Source organism: Rattus norvegicus, chromosome 2 (assembly GCF_021556685.1).
Source record: "Rattus norvegicus strain SHRSP/BbbUtx chromosome 2, alternate assembly SHRSP_T2T, whole genome shotgun sequence".
Taxonomy (NCBI): domain Eukaryota; kingdom Metazoa; phylum Chordata; class Mammalia; order Rodentia; family Muridae; genus Rattus; species Rattus norvegicus.
The window spans coordinates 145,337,991-145,356,237 of record NC_141535.1 but is presented as its reverse complement, the minus strand read 5'-3'; the positions used below and the strand labels follow the sequence as shown (position 1 = coordinate 145,356,237).

At 39.7% G+C, this 18,247-nt stretch overlaps 1 protein-coding gene across 2 annotated transcripts in view; it reads right to left on the bottom strand.

Annotated features, from left to right (window-relative positions):
* Aadacl2fm3l1 (AADACL2 family member 3 like 1) overlaps nt 1-17,972 on the bottom strand; it is a 46,334-nt gene extending 28,362 nt beyond the window's left edge. The window contains exon 1 of one of the 2 annotated variants that reach the window (XM_087637432.1): nt 17,715-17,972. In XM_087637432.1, coding sequence (XP_087493558.1) covers nt 17,715-17,852 — 138 coding nt within the window. In that variant the 5' untranslated portion in view covers nt 17,853-17,972. The remainder of the gene's footprint in view (nt 1-17,714) is intronic. The other variant, XM_087637434.1, reaches the window with a different exon arrangement.
* Nucleotides 17,973-18,247: the final 275 nt, after the last annotated feature.

Genomic DNA, 18,247 nt, shown 5'->3' with positions numbered 1-18,247 from the left:
ATGATGCTGGAGGACTTCAAGAAAGACATGAAGAACTCCCTTAGAGAAACACAGGAAAACATTAATAAACAAGTAGAAGCCTACAGAGAGGAATCGCAAAAATCCCTGAAAGAATTCCAGGAAAACATAAATAAACAAGTAGAAGCCCATAGAGAGGAGTCACAAAAATCCCTGAAAGAATTCCAGGAAAACACAATCGAACAGTTGAAGGAATTAAAAGTGGAAATAGAAAGCACAAAGGGAAACAACCCTGGATATAGAAAACCAAAAGAAGAGAAAAGGAGCTGTAGATACGAGCTTCACCAACAGAATACAAGGGATGGAAGAATTTCAGGAGCAGAAGATTCCATAGAAATCATTGACTCAACTGTCAAAGATAATGTAAAGTAGAAAAAGCTACTGGTCCAAAACATACAGGAAATCCAGGATTCAATGAGAAGATCAAACCTAAGGATAATAGGTGTAGAAGAGAGTGAAGACTCCCAGCTCAAAGGACAAGTAAATATCTTCAACAAAATCATAGAAAAAAACTTCCCTAACCTAAAAAAAGAGATACGCATAGGCATACAAGAAGCCTACAAAACTCCAAAAAGATTGGACCAGAAAAGAAACACCTCCCGTCATATAATAGTCAAAACACCAAATGCACAAAATAAAGAAAGAATATTAAAAGCAGTAAGGGGAAAAGTCAAGTAACATATAATGGCAGACCTATCAAAATCACACCAGACTTTTCGCCAGAAACTATGAAAGCCAGAACATCCTGCACAGATGTCATACAGACCCTAAGAGAACACAAATGCCAGCCCAGGTTACTGTATCCTGCAAAACTCTCAATTAACATAGATGGAGAAACCAAGATATTCCATGACAAAACCAAATTTACACAATATCTTTCTACAAATCCAGCACTACAAAGGATAATAAATGGTAAAGCCCAACATAAGGAGGCAAACTATACCCTAGAAGAAGCAAGAAACTAATCGTCTTGGCAACAAAACAAAGAGAGTGAAAGCACACAAACATAACCTCACATCCAAATATGAATATAACAGGAAGCAATAATCACTATTCCTTAATATCTCTCAACATCAATGGCCTCAACTCCCCAATAAAAAGAAATAGATTAACAAACTGGATACGCAACGAGGACACTGCATTCTGCTGCCTACAGGAAACACACCTCAGAGACAAAGACAGACACTACCTCAGAGTGAAAGGCTGGAAAACAACTTTCCAAGCAAATGGTCAGAAGAAGCAAGCTGGAGTAGACATTCTAATATCAAATAAAATCAATTTCCAACTAAAAGTCATCAAAAAAGTTAAGGAAGGACACTTCATATTCATCAAAGGAAAAATCCACCAAGATGAACTCTCAATCCTAAATGTCTATGCCCCAAATACAAGGGCACCTACATACGTAAAAGAAACCTTACTAAAGCTCAAAACACACATTGCACCTCACACAATAATAGTAGGAGATTTCAACACCCCACTCTCATCAATGGACAGATCATGGAAACAGAAATTAAACAGTGATGTGGACAGACTAAGAGAAGTCATGAGCCAAATGGACTTAACGTATATTTGTAGAACATTCTATCCTAAACCAAAAGGATATACCTTCTTCTCACCTCCTCATGGTACTTTCTCTAAAATTGACCATATAATTGGTCAAAAAACGGGCCTCAACAGGTACAGAAAGATAGAAATAATCCCATGCGTGCTATCAGACCACCACGGCCTAAAACTGGTCTTCAATAACAATAAGGGAAGAATGCCCACATATAAGTGGAAATTGAACAGTGCTCTACTCAATGATAACCTGGTCAAGGAAGAAATAAAGGAAGAAATAAAAACTTTTTAGAATTTAAGGAAAATGAAGGTACAACATACCCAAACTTATGGGACACAATGAATGCTGTGCTAAGAGGAAAACTCATAGCGCTGAGTGCCTGCAGAAAGAAACAGGAAAGAGCATATGTCAGCAGCTTGACAGAACACCTAAAAGCTCTAGAACAAAAAGAAGCAAATACACCCAGGAGGAGTAGAAGGCAGGAAATAATCAAACTCAGAGCTGAAATCAACCAAGTAGAAACAAAAAGGACCATAGAAAGAATCAACAGAACCAAAAGTTGGTTCTTTGAGAAAATCAACAAGATAGATAAACCCTTAGCCAGACTAACGAGAGGACACAGAGCGTGCGTCCGAATTAAGAAAATCAGAAATGAAAAGGGAGACATAACTACAGATTTAGAGGAAATTCAAAAAATCATCAGATCTTACTATAAAAACCTATATTCAACAAAACTTGAAAATATGCAGGAAATGGACAATTTCCTAGACAGATACCAGGTATCGAAGTTAAATCAGGAACAGATAAACCAGTTAAACAACCCCATAACTCCTAAGGAAATAGAAGCAGTCATTAAAGGTCTCCCAACCAAAAAGAGCCCAGGTCCAGACGGGTTTAGTGCAGAATTCTATCAAACCTTCATAGAAGACCTCATACCAATATTATCCAAACTATTCCACAAAATTGAAACAGATGGATCACTACCGAATACCTTCTACGAAGCCACAATTACTCTTATACCTAAACCACACAAAGACACAACAAAAAAAGAGAACTTCAGACCAATTTCCCTTATGAATATCGATGCAAAAATACTCAACAAAATTCTGGCAAACCGAATTCAAGAGCACATCAAAACAATCATCCAACATGATCAAGTAGGCTTCATCCCAGGCATGCAGGGATGGTTTAATATACAGAAAACCATCAACGTGATCCATTATATAAACAAACTGAAAGAACAGAACCACATGATCATTTCATTAGATGCTGAGAAAGCATTTGACAAAATTCAACACCCCTTCATGATAAAAGTCCTGGAAAGAATAGGAATTCAAGGCACATACCTAAACATAGTAAAAGCCATATACATCAAACCAGTTGCTAACATTAAACTAAATGGAGAGAAACTTGAAGCAATCCCACTAAAATCAGGGACTAGACAAGGCTGCCCACTCTCTCCCTACTTATTCAATATAGTTCTTAAAGTTCTAGCCAGAGCAATCAGACAACAAAAGGAGATCAAGGGGATACAGATCGGAAAAGAAGAAGTCAAAATATCACTATTTGCAGATGATATGATAGTATATTTAAGTGATCCCAAAAGTTCCACCAGAGAACTAATAAAGCTGATAAACAACTTCAGCAAAGTGGCTGGGTATAAAATTAACTCAAATAAATCAGTGGCCTTCCTCTATACAAAAGAGAAACAAGCCGAGAAAGAAATTAGGGAAACGACACCCTTCATAATAGACGCAAATAATATAAAGTACCTCGGTGTGACTTTAACCAAGCAAGTAAAAGATCTGTACAATAAGAACTTCAAGACACTGAGGAAAGAAATTGAAGACATCAGAAGATGGAAAGATTTCCCATGCTCATGGATTGGCAGGATTAATATAGTAAAAATGGCCATTTTACCAAAAGCAATCTACAGATTCAATGCAATCCCCATCAAAATACCAATCCAATTCTTCAAAGAGTTAGACAGAACAATTTGCAAATTCATCTGGAATAACAAAAAACCCAGGATAGCTAAAGCTATCCTCAACAATAAAAGGACTTCAGGGGGAATCACTATCCCTGAACTCAAACACTATTACAGAGCAATAGTGATAAAAACTGCATGGTATTGGTACAGAGACAGACAGATAGAACAATGGAACAGAATTGAAGACCCAGAAATGAACCCACACAACTATGGTCACTTGATTTTGGACAAAGGAGCCAAAACCATCAAATGGAAAAAAGATAGCATTTTCAGCAAATGGTGCTGGTTCAACTGGAGGTCAACATTTAGAAGAATGCAGATCGATCCATGCTTATCACCCTGTACAAAGCTTAAGTCCAAGTGGATCAAGGACCTCCACATCAAACCAGATACACTCAAACTAATAGAAGAAAAACTAGGGAAGCATCTGGAACACATGGTCACTGGAAAAAATTTCCTGAACCAAACACCAATGGCTTATGCTCTAAGATCAAGAAGCGACAAATGGAATCTCATAAAACTGCAAAGCTTTTGTAAGGCAAAGGACACTGTGGTTAGGACAAAACGGCAACCAACAGATTGGGAAAAGATCTTTACCAATCCTACAACAGATACCGGCCTTATATCCAAAATATACAAAGAACTCAAGAAGTTAGACCACAGGGAAACAAATAACCCTATTAAAAAATGGGGTTTAGAGCTAAAGAAAGAATTCACAGCTGAGGAATGCTGAATGGCTGAGAAAAACCTAAAGAAATGTTCAACATCTTTAGTCATAAGGGAAATGCAAATCAAAACAACCCTGAGATTTCACCTCACACCAGTGAGAATGGCTAAGATCAAAAACTCAGGTGACAGCAGATGCTGGCGAGGATGAGGAGAAAGAGGAACACTCCTCCATTGTTGGTGGTATTGCAGACTGGTACAATTATTCTGGAATCAGTCTGGAGGTTCCTCAGAAAATTGGGCATTGAACTGCCTGAAGATCCAGCTATACCTCTCTTGGGCATATACCCAAATGATGCCCCAACATATAAAAAAGACACGTGCTCCACTATGTTCATCGCAGCCTTATTTATAATAGCCAGAAGCTGGAAAGAACCCAGATGCCCTTCAACAGAGGAATGGATACAGATAATGTGGTACATCTACACAATGGAATATTACTCAGCTATCAAAAACAATGACTTTATGAAATTCGTAGGCAAATGGTTGGAACTGGAAAATATCATCCTGAGTGAGGTAACCCAATCACAGAAAAACACACATGGCATGCATTCATTGATAATTGGCTATTAGCCCAAATGCTTGAATTACCCTAGATGCCTAGAACAAATGAAATTCAAGACGGATGCTCAAAATGTGATTGCTTCACTCCTTCTTTAAAAGGGGAATAAGAATACCCTTGACAGGGAATAGAGAGGCAAAGATTAAAACAGACACAGAAGGAACACCCATTCAGAGCCTGCCCCACATGTGGCCCATACATATACAGCCATCCAACTAGACAAGGTGGATGAAGCAAAAAGTGCAGGCCGACAGGAGCCGGATATAGATCGCTCCTGAGAGACACAGCCAGAATACAGCAAACACAGAGGAGAATGTCAGCAGCAAACCACTGAATTGAGAATAGGACCCCCGTTGAAGGAATCAGAGAAAGAACTGGAAGAGCTTGAAGGGGCTTGAGACCCCATATGTACAACAATGCCAAGCAACCAGAGCTTCCAGGGACTAAGCCACTACCTAAAGACTATACATGAACTGACCCTGGTCTCTGACCTCATAAGTAGCAATGAATATCCTAGTAAGAGCACCAGTGGAAGGGGAAGCCCTGGGTCCTGCTAAGACTGAACCCCCAGTGAACTAGACTATGGGGGGGAGGGTGGCAATGGGGGGAGGGTTTGGAGGGGAACACCCATAAGGAAAGGGAGGGGTGAGGGGGATGTTTGCCCGGAAACCGGGAAAGGGAATAACACTCGAAATGTATATAAGAAATACTCAAGTTAATTAAAAAAAAAAAGAAAGAAAAAGAAAAGGAATGAACATAAGGCTTCCTTATCAGACAGTAAGTTGTTGTTTTTTGTTTTTTGTTTTTGGGTGTTTTTTTTTTTTTTAGTTATTTTTATGTTTGTTTGGTTTTGTTTTTATTTTTTACTTTTCTTTTGATTTTTTTGTTTTTTTGTTTTTTGGGTTTTGTTTTGTTTTGTTTTTTTACTTTTCTCCCTCTAGGACTGTGAGAATCAAATCTTTGTTGTTTGTTGTTCATGTCTTACATATTGTTCATAGCATTTTGCTATCCTTTTTTAGTCTGAAAAAGGTGAAAGGTAGAAGTTTTAAGGTTGCTCACCTAGTCGAAAGTTTAGAGCAGAAGAAAGAAACTGGTCAGGCCCTGGCACTACAATTACATCAGCCGGTTCGGCAACTCTCTCCCAGGAACTAACTGACCATAAAGTTAGATTAAAATCTTAAAGAACAATCTTGAAAAACAGGAAGCTTCTCCTTGTGATTTTTCACTGGTATTCTCGACATTTTCCAATGACGCCCTCCCTACCCCCTTGGGTTGTGGTTTCCTCCTTTAAATACCTCTTCTCCCAACCACTCGTGGTCAAACTCCTCTGCCCCTGTGTGGGATACAAGTGTCGACCCCAGTGCACTGGCTCCTATCAATAAACCTCGTGTAAATTACAGCAAGGACGGTCTTACATGAGTTCTTGGGGGTTCACGTCATCCCAAGACTTGAGTGAGGGTCTTCCGGCTCCGGGGGTCTTTCATTTGGGGGCTCATACGGGATCGGCGACCACCCTCATCTCCGAAGACCCACTTGGAGGTGAGATAGTGTCTGTGTCTTTGTGATGTCTTTGTGTATCCGTGCTGGCTAAACTCTGGGTCTGCATTTGCTCGAGAGTTCTGGTTTTGCAGTCGCTTTCATCTCGGGAAGAGTAAGAGAGAAGGCAGGTGTGAGTGGTAGATGTGCCAGGGAATCACCAACTGTGTTGCCCTGGGAGACATCCCAGGAGGTCTGGGGGAACACCAGGGATGCCTGGGAGATTCCCATCTGGGTACCAGTTTGGATACAGTAGTTCTGTAGTTCTGCTGGATTGGAGAAATCTGCACACCCTCCCGACCATCTGTATTTCCAGAATGGTCTTTGTCTGTGTGTCTTAGATCTTTGTTTTGTGTTACTTGTGAATTTGATGACGAGACAGACTGTGACGACTCCTCTGAGTTTGACTTCAGACCACTGGACTGAAGTTAGGGCTAGAGCACACAACTTGTCAGTTGAGATTAAGAAGGGACCGTGGCAGACAATTTTGCTCCTCAGAGTGACCTACATTTGATGTCGGCTGGCCTCCAGAAGGCACCTTTGACTTAACCATTATTTTTTATCTGCTCTCCTTCATCTGTTTTTGGTGTCCCCTTGGGGAGGAGGAGTGAAATGGAATCCACTCCTCTTCATCTGTCTCTGGTTGGGAAGGAAGAGTGATGTGGAATCTGCTCCCCTTCATCTGTCCTTGGTGAGATCACAGAAGCTCCTGTCTAAATCAGTTCAGTTTTGTGGTGATCTCGTGGTAGCCACTTATTTTTTGTTTTTGTGCGCACTTCTGTTTTTTGTCTGTTAATCTTTTGATTGTCTTTCTTTGTGACTGAATGTTATTTGTCCTCTTCAGCGGACTTCTATTTTCTGGACCCTCGTCTTGTTTTCTCACCGTCCCACTTCAAATGCTTGTTAGTAGCTGTTACAGTTCCTCTTTACTACTGAGGAAATACAGAATCCTACTAGAGGCCAGAAAGAATGTTCCAGACACAGATGGAAGGCCTTCACTTCTGCCTGCTGACTTCAATATGCCTGAAGGTAGGGAATGCTACAAGTCTTTCACCAGGCTCCAATGGTGGGTCTCTGAGGGGCTGGAAAACACCCCACAAATTTGGCTAAGGCAAGAAAAAGATTTAAAGAAACTTGATGGGTTGAGCTAAGTTGCTAAGAGAGTTAGTATAAGTTGCAGAGAAAGTAAAGTTGATGTGTGGTTCAGGGTCTGTGCATAACAGAGAAACTGAGGAAGAGGAAGAGGTAAAAAGACAGAAAGAAGAGGAAGCTAGAGAGCTAAAGAGAAATAAAAGGCAGGAGAGAAACTTATACTGGCCACAGTAGTTAGAGAGACTAAGAAGACAGTACTGGCAAGAGAAGAGAATTCTTGGCTAAAGATCAGTGTGCCTAATGTAAAGAAAAGGACACTGGGCCAGGGAATGCCCCAGCATAGAGGGGAAGCCCGACCAGTGTTTTGTGGATACAGGGACCCAACACTCTGTGCTCCTATGCCCCAGTGGAGCAGTGTCCATCAAAAGACTTTGGGTACAGGGGGCTACTGGCAACAAACAATATTTATGGACTAATCAAAGAACAGTGGACCTTGGTGTGGGCCAGGTAACCCACTAGTTCATGGTCATTCCTGACTGCCCCTATCCCTTGCTCATGAGAAATTTGCTCTCCAAAATGGCTTGCGTGGGCTGAAATGGCTGGGTAAGGCCATGTGTATGCATATCTGCAGACTGTGTATGTGGAGCTTAAGACCTGTCTCAGTGCACCAGTACCTGATGCTGGGAGATGTATGGCTTAGTGCCATTCTGCCTGAAACACATCACTCCTGCCAGCTGGGCACTAACAATTATCACCCAATCCAAGACTTAAACTATGGTAGAGTGGCTGATATTTTGCCTTGGAATGAAATGTCCCAGAGGATGGGACCACTGGTCAGTTGACATGGACTAGATTCTCTACCAGTTGGGGGCAATCTGGTCACTTTGCTGCCCAATCCTGACCTGGAGCCACCATAGCACGAGTATCAAGAACTGACAGAAGCCAATGTGTGGAGGGAAGACCTCTGTGACTGACCGATCGACCCCTGCTGAAAACTGAGGCTACCTTGTCTACAGACAGGAGCAGTTCTCTTCATGAAGGTCAGAAATGAGTGGGTGCTACCATGGTGGACAACACAAATGTCATCTGGGATGGACAAATCTCTACCCCCCAGCATATCAGCACAGATGCCTTTGCCATCTCTTGGATGCCCTGATGAAGCCAGCAACTGTGAGTATTATTCATTGCCCAGGACATCAGGAGGGGAAAGATTCATTGACAAAGCAGATCAAGTGGCTCGAGAAATGGCTATGCAGGAGCCTATCCTGGTTTCAGGACTGCAAGAGACAGCCATTGGGAACTGGGATTGGAATAAGGGATGGACTCACTTAGAATGTACAACAGAAGAAAAGGCCCAAATTGCTTAAAAGAGAAAGAACAATGGCACACTTGAGGGGAAAGCTATACTCCCCAGAGAACAAACAAAAGTCTCACTTTACCAAATGTACAAATGGACTCATTTAGGGGATAAGAAGCTTATCCAAATAGTTAAGATATGTATAATAGAGGCAGTAAAAAAGTATAAGGTATGTCAACAAGTAAATGCTTAACAAGCAAACAGGGCAAAAAGACCTAAAATGTTTAGTGAGAAGTCGAAATAAATGTCACTGAGGAAATATGGTTACAAGTATCTCCTAGTGCTTGTAGGTACCTTTTCAGAAATAGATAGAAGCTTTCCTCACCAAGCAAGAGACAGCCTTGGTAGTCATCAAGAAGATACTGGAAGAAATCTGCTGGTTTGGAGTGCCCAAGGTAATCAGGTCAGATAACGACCCTGCTTTCATTGACAAGGTAAGCCAGGGTGTGGCCAGGTTTTTAAAGGCCAGTTAAAAATTACATTATATCTACAGAACTCAAAGTTCAGGACAGGTAGAGTAAATAAATAGAACTCTAAAAGAGACCCTGACCAAATTGACCATGGAGACTGGCACAGACTGGGTGGCACTCTTTCTCTTTTGCTCTCTTCAGAACAAGAAATATCCCTTCCAGATTCAGCCTTACCCCCTTTGATGTCTTATATGGGGCCTCAGCTCCTCTGACTTTATTAGATGATGTTATTAATCCAACATGTCATAGTAATATTGATTTGTATGCCAGGCTAAAAAACCTATAGGTGATACAGAAACAAGTCTGGTCACAGCTGACAGCAGCCTATGCTCCTTTTGAGACATCTCACCAGTTCTAGGTCAGAGACTCAGCTACATATGACAATACCGATCCCAGACACTCAAACCTCACTGGAAAGGACTGTACCTGGTACTACTGACCACCATGACAGCCGTCAAATCTCAGCCCTCACCAGCCACGTACTGGCTGTTGGGGCTGAGAGCTGGGACCTAGAGGCTGACACTCAGATCTTCAAAAAGCTCCCTGGACCTGCATATCAAATAAGTGGACACATCAGAAATGTGACTGGTGGGGTTACTGTAATGCTCATTTGAGGAGTGTGCTTTAGAAACAAGAATTTCATGTTTGCCCTGGGTTTCATCGACATAGATCCCCCAATTGTAGGTGTGGGGGTAGGCTTGATTTCTATTGCAAATGATGTAACATCCCCTTACTATGAAGGCATTGCATACATTAGTACTCCTAACACTTCTTGGGACTGTGCCTCAGGGATCACAACCTGTATAAGTTTAAAAGTTCTAAAAGGCAGTCATGACCTTTTGTGTGTAGGTTCAGAGAGTGTCCAGATTGGAATCCTGATGCTAAAGACTTAGTAAGACACAAAAGAGAGTTGAGAATTACTCTGACAAATATCTGAGGGCTAAGTCTAGGTGCTGCAAGGGCAACTACAAGGACATCTGCTATTGCCCTACAACACAAGACTTATGGAGAAATCAGAACTGCCATTGACTTAGATATAAAAAGAATCCAAGAATCCCTAACCTCCCTCTCAGAGGTAGACCTTCAGAATAAGCGAAGATTAGATCTGATATTCCTTAAAGAAGGAGGTCTGTGTGCAACACTAAAGGAAAAATGTTGTTTTTATGGAGACCATTCAGGAGTAATTAAAGACTCCGTGAGTAACTTAGAAAAAGGATAGACAAAAGAAAAAGAGACAGAGAAGAAAAACAAGGATGGTTTGAGGGATGGTTTAAAATATCTCCATGGCTAACTACTTTAATCTCCTCATTAATAGGGCTCCTTTTAATTATACTTTTGCTTCTTATGTTCAGGCCATGCATCCTTAGTAAGTTAGTAGCATTTATTAGAGAAAGAGTAAGTGCTATTCAGATTTGATTTTACACCACCAATATACCACTTTACAAGGTCAAAAAACCCCAATATTATGAAAATACTGAAATTTAGTTCTATGATTAGAACTAGCCAATAGAAGAAATGGGAAATGAAAGGTAGAAGTTTTAAGGTTGCCCCTCTAGACAAAAGTTTAGAGCAGAAGAAAGAAACTGGTTGGGCCCTGGAAATGTAATTACACCAGCTGGTTCAGCAATTCTCTCCCAGGAACTAACTGACCATAAAGTTAGATTAAAATCTTAAAGAACAATCTTGAAAAACAGGAAGCTTCTCCTTGTGATGTTTCACTGGTATTCTCGACATTTTCCAATGACGCCCTCCCTACCCCCTTGGGTTGTGGTTCCCTCCTTTAAATACTTCTTCTCCCAACCACTCGTGGTCGAACTCCTCTGCCCCTGCGTGGGATATGAGTCTTGACCCCATTGCACTGGTTCCTATCAATAAACCTCATGTAAATTACAGCAAGGACAGTCTTACATGAGTTCTTGGAGGGTCGTGTCATCCCGAGACTTGTGTGAGGGTCTCCCTGCTCCGGGGGTCTTTCAAAGGTAAGATAATCCTAAATGATAAAGATGTTGTCAAATTTTTCCATATAATTATAAATATTGGCTGATAATGAAGGTCTGAATATAGAAAATGGGCATGAGCCATGGAAGGGAACGGCAGCAATGTGAATCAGTTTTGTACTTTTAACTCTGAAATAGACCTTTTTTTCAGTTTTCGGTGGTAGATTAATGCATAAAAATGTGTTTGAGAGTGAAGCATAAAATCCAGTATGAAGGTCCATAGCTTCAGAATGGCAGTTCTAACCAAGCAGAAGTTGATTGATTTGTACAGATTTGAAGTCCATTTAATTTCACTTTGGGTCATATCCTTACCTGTTCCTTACAATAAAGTTTTAATAACAACAACAAAAAAAATGAACATTGGTAAGGTTCCTTCCATGGCCAGAGGTACTTTCTTGGAGTCCTAATGACCGGTGGCCAATCTCCAGATCCCACAAGGGTGCAGTAGAGAAGTGACTCCCAAGAACTGTTTTGTGACTTCCACACACATATGTATAACATACACACATACATAAACACACACAGAGAGAGAGAGAGACAGACAGACAGACAGACATACCATGCAGAGAGATACAAACATACCACACGCACACACACAAACACACATCACACACATACATACACCACACAAAAGACATAGATAAAATTATAAAATATTATGAATTAAAGTTCTACCACCTATATTTATGATGAAGTAATGAATCTGCGTCTGACCCAGTTTTTAGGTTCTCCTTGGAGATCCATGAAAACACAAAGAGAAGAATGCCAAAGAATATGTAATAGAAAACTCTAGACACTTTTGGAAATCACACAGGTCAAGTTTGTTCACTGACCAGTTAGAAAATTTAATGTACTTCTTGCTTAAGACACTTAAAATATAGTGTCTTTTAACTGTGTAAGAATAAACTAGTCATTTTGGGTATGCATAATAGATATAATATTATATAGACATGTGTAAAGATATAGCTATCAAATCCAGTGTGACAACTGTATGTGGGATATGGGCAACTGTGACATGACTATGTCCTCAGAGAGCAAGTGATTGACTGCCTGTGCTTCATTCTCAGCTAGTATTGTGGCTCCAAGCCTATTTATAGGATGAGAACTTATTACTTATGCATTTCTGTGATGCATTTTTGTGATGCATTCTTTTTTGAATTTATAACTTAAAGGTTCTTAATCTATCTAATTACTCTTGGCCAGAGGGGTGAAAAAAATGAAGAAAAAGAGCAATGCTTTAGGACAGTGGACTTAATAAGGTTTCACCAATAGGAGACCAAAAGCATAGGCAGCAACAGGAAGCAGGTGACATTACATCACAATGTAGAGCTTGCATTCAGCCCAGGGAATTAAAGCATAAAAAGGCAACGCTTAAGAAAATAATATACCTGGCAAGCAAGTAAGCATGGCTTAACAGTCTCATACAGGCTCAAAGTACTCAAGGAACTTCTTGGAAGAGGATGAGGAAATAATGTATGAGCTGGAGAATGGAGAGCAGAGTTGTGAAATGTTGTCTTCTGGACATGGCATGCTACTGCATGGCTGGCCTCACAGCACCATAACACCAATCCCAAAATCGCAACCATTATCTTTAGCAGAATTTCTGCTGTGCCTTCTCCTCACTATCCCTACCCATTCCTGGGGGACTGAGGAAGTAGACTATGGTGAAAAACTCTGCTTTTCTTTTGTGAAACCCCTCAACTGCCCCTAGCCCATTTCCATTCCTAAGCCTAAGGATGAAATACATAGACACATATTTTGGCAGGAACTTTTGGTGCCCAAACCTGTTGTAAGATTCAAACTGAAGGACAAAGGCTGCCTTAAGCAAACACCAGGTGGAATTTAGGAAAACACCCTGTTCCAGGAAATTAGCTAACCGCCTTAGCAGGGGTCCTTCACCACTCCTTCTGCATGCCAAAGGTATTTCCCCACCAATGGCCTCCAATGAATTCAAAGGACAATAGGCAGCCACCAATGAATTAAAAAAGTAATAGGTCCCACCAAAGAGAAGTAACCAATTCATGCTGTAACCTAAAGCCTATGCCCTGAAACAGTATAAAGGGTGTGGGCCTTTGTTGATTATAGGTTCACCCCAGTGTACTGGATTATTAAACCTCTTACATATTGCATCGATCTCCATCTCCATGTTTTAATGAGTGAGACCTCCAGGACGTAGGGCTGATCAGGTCCTACACTATCACGATCCCAAAGTTTTTCTACTAAGGCACAAAGACTATTTCTACTAAGGCACTATTCTAAGAACAAGAGAAGAACTGCAAACTAATGAGCAAAATGCCTGTATATAAAGACAAGGCAAGTATCAGCATTTAGATTTCTAATCCTCCCAATCCCAGATGCCTAATAAAAGCATAAAAATGTAATCAAAACTTCCAGAACAATATGTCTCCATTAGAGCTGACCTTACCAACAGAGTCTCTAAATATTCTGACACAGCTGTAACATGCACATGCACACAAACTGGAAGTGATCACACTCTCTTAGATTTGTATAGATTAGCTTTGATTAGATTAGTTTATAGATTAAATTAAATTAATCACATTTCACACGTTTAAAGTAAAATAAAATCAAATTCAGGATTAAGATCAATAAAAGAGAGGCAAAGAGAACAATACAATAAACAAAATCAGGAGGCAGTTCTCGGGGTTGGGGATTTAGCTCAGTGGTAGAGCACTTGCCTAGCAAGCACAAGGCCCTGGGTTCGGTCCCCAGCTCTGGAAAAAAAGAAAAGAGAAAAAAAAAAGAGGTAGTTCTCTCAGAAAATGGAGACACAGGCACACACACACACACACACAGCGGCTTCTATGTTGGGTTTTTTATTTCATTTTTTCATGGAATTCATTAGTGTGCAAATAATTGGGCCTCTAATAATTGTGCCTTCCCTTGGGCATTTTTCTCTTTGGTGGTGCACAACTTCGATGTGATAGCTTTTGTTCCATCTTAGATGCTGAAAAAGCCTATAGCACAAAGAAACCAAAATAATACAATGGAAAAAAGAAAGCATCTTCAACAAGTTATGCTGGTCTAGCTGTATGTGTGCATGTAGAAGAATGCAAATAGATCTATATTTATCACCCTGCACAAAACTCAAGTCCAAGTAAATCAAAGACCTCAACATAAGACCGGACACACAAAATCTAATAGAAGAGAAAGTGAGGAATAGCCTCAAACACATTGGTAGACAACTTCCTGAACAGAAACCCTTATCTCGGACACTAAGCTGAACAATTAATAAATGGCACCCCATGAAATTCAAAAGCTTCTTTAAGGCAAAGGACTGAGTCAATAGGTCAAAACAGTAGCCCACAGATTGGGAAAACATCTTCAACAACCCTATCTCTGACTGCAGGTTAATATCCAAAATATATAAACAACTCAAAAAGTTAAATACCAAAAACCTAAATAATCCAATTTAAAAATGGGATACAGATATAAGGAGAGAATTATCAACAGAGGAATCTCTAATGGCAAAGAAACACTTAAAGAAATGAACGACATTGACATTCTTAATCATCATGGAAATGCAAATCAAAAAAACTCTGGTATTTCACTTTATACCCATCAGAATGGCTAAGATAAAAAACCACAAAACAAACAAAGAAAAAAACAAACCTCAAGTATAGCACACATGCAGGCAAGGAGGATGTGGATCAGAGCGAACACTGCCCCCTTGCTGGTGGGAGTACAACATTGTATAACCACCCTGAAAATCGATCTGTTAGTATCTCGGAAAATTGGACTAGTTCTACTCCAAGACCCAGCTATACCACTCCTGGGCATTTATCCAAAAGATGTTCCACCATACCACAAGGACACATGTTCCACTATGTTCATAGCAGCTTTATCTCTAATATCTGGAAACTGGAAACAACCCAGATGTTCTTCAACTGTAGAATGGATACAGAAAATGTGATTCTTTTACACAGTGGAATAGTACCCATCTATTAAAATCTAAAGGACATCATGAATTTTGCATGCATATATAGATGAAATTATAAAATATCATCCTGACTGAGGTAACACAGATCCAAAAAGACATGCATTGTATGTCCTCATAAGTGCACATTAGTTAAAAAGTACAGGGTACCCATGCTCTAATCCATAGACCCAGTGAAGCTAAATAACAAGGAGGTCCCACATAAGTTTACTTGAATCTCACTCAGGGAAATAAAATAGTAATCAGAGCAAAATGGAGGGAAGAAACTGAGTAGGAGAGGGGATGGACAAATGGGTGGGAAGAGAGGTTCATGAGAAAGAATGGAAATTAGTGGCTTGTGGAAGAGATGGGACTAGGCTGTGTGCCTTGTGGAAGAGTAGGGGACAGGATTAAATTACCCTGAGGGGACAGGAACTCCATTGGAAGATAAACAGAATCAATTAACCTGGATCTTTGTGGGTTCCAAGAGACTGAATGACCAACCATAAAACATACATAGTCTGGTCCTAGGGTGACCCACACATATGTAGCAGGTGTGCACCTTGGTCTTCAAGCAGGTCCGCCAACAACTGGAGCAAGGGTTGTACTTAAATCTGTAGCTTGCCTATGGCTCCTGTTCCCCTAACTGGGCTGCCTTATCTGGCCGAGTGCTACAGTGCTTGAGATGCCAGGTGGGTTGTACCCAGCAGGAGCCTCCCCTTTCTCGAAGTAGAGTCAGGAGGAGGAAGGCAGCTGGGGTGTGCGACAGGGGTCTACGAGGAGAGGAGTGACTGAGATCCAGGTGTAAAGTGAATAAATAAATTAATGGGGAAATCTTTAAAATTGAAAAAATTCAAAAAGAAATTTTATGTGTTTTATGCCTATTTTACTCTGTGCGTAATTTGAAAGAATTCCTGTTGAGTACTTAATTTTAATATTATTTGGTCAAATATATTAACTGTTATTTCCCAAAATGGATTTAAAATGTACCTTTATGGAAGCTATCTAAACTATTATAATTCAGTCATGGCAATGGCAAAATGTATATCTATTGAAATCCAGTGGGAGTTTCTCAATCATTATGATGACCATTTTAAGAACTCATACTTTTCCTATATATACATAGTAGGAAAGGGCATATATGCATATATATATTTACATGTGTCATTCTATTTTGAAACCTGAGCAAATAAAAGTCAACAATTTTGTGTTTTCAGAATACATTCCTATTGATGGAGATGGGCTCGTCATTATGTAAGTTAGATTCATGAGGAATTCTAAAAAGATGTAGCAGTTTCTCTACTGAAAGGCATTGGCTCATCCACCTCTTCTTCTACTGTCCAGTACACAGTGTAAAACATGATTTAGTAGAGGAAAACACAGTCCAGAATGACCCAACAAACCCTGGACTCTGAGAACAAGATGCGTTAAATGTCTAGATAGGAACCCTGGCAGCTCTCCTGCGGCAGGGCTTAGGTACCATTGTCTATACTTGCCACACTCCTTGAATCTCTGTCATTTATCGCTACAGCTTCCAGACAAAAGGATATTTTGGTTAAAAATATCCTGGTGTGTTCTCTGTTCAGATCTAGTGTAGACTTGTGTTCAAATTATATCACATCTATTAAAAAAAAACAAAGTCTGAATTGCAGCAACGTAGAACCAAGAAAAGTCAGAGTCGATCTCACAAGGAGGCTTTTGAGCCAGTGACTTTGAGACTTATCAGGAAGTGTCAAACTATGCACTTCGACTTAAAAATCCATCTGTTCTGCTCATGAGTATAGAATTGTTCAGAAGGGATATCACAACAGACTAAACAGACTATTTCAAACCCAGAAGGGAGAGTCAACTGTCTTCCACAAATAAATGTAGTAAAGACATCTGAGAAAACTAGATAAATATACTAACACTTCTGCATGATATTAAAACATATTTCATCTAATTGTCAATATATTCATTGTATTAACTTGTAATGAGAACATCATCATCACAGGGAAAACTGATCACATAGTTATATGGACAAATGCACCCAAACGAAAATTTATTTGGAGGCCTCAGTAATACAAAGAACATACAAGCTTTCTGTGAGGTACTTTAAAAAGTAACTAAGATAATAATTGATTAAAATTCACCAAAATTTCAAATTAATGAACATAATGTGTGAACTTCCTAAGAATTTATGAGTCTAAGTATTGTCAAAAGCATCACATCCAGACTTCTCAACAATTCCAAAATAATCCTTTTAGACAATTTTATTTCCTTTATACTGATACTGATATATCACAACATTTAGTCTTTTAGCAAACACTGTGTGTCCCTTTGCTGTAGACAGTCAACATGTTAGTAATTAAATGAAAACCAAGATTATCTGGCTAACATATCATAAAAAAATTTAAATCTCTTTCAAACATATTGAAATAAAAGTAGCTTAAAATATAGCATTGCATCCCATTCCCCAGTAAAAAATATATTACCAGAAATGAAGTAATTTTTATAATAGCACTGATGGTTCTCACTTTCCATGGTTCTTCAATATTTTCTGGTACAGGTGAATAAATACAATAAGCAAATAAAATACAGAAGAATCCAAGGCACAGAGTCTTGTATCCCATGATAAATCTCCCGCAGACTCGAGTGTGTTAATAATGAATGGCATACCATATATATGCTACGGAACAGTAAGACAAAGGTAGGTAAACTGTGTGAGGTACAATGATGGCTTTAGCAATAGTGACTTGCAATTGAGTTCTGAGATCAAGTTACTGTTAAAACTGGTTATGAAACTGTGAGGTGTTGTGGAATAGAATTTACTACAAAATGTCTGATAAAATATGCAGAAGTGGCAATAAGAAAAACCCCTGATGAGAGCAGTGAGTTCCTATTTCATCACATAATATCAGAAGAGCAGAAGCATTTAGGAAACTAATTAGAGAACATTGAAAAAGAGGACCAAGAAATCCCTTTGTTCTATTGCCTTTTGTGAAGAGTAGTGGCAACAGCAAGAAAG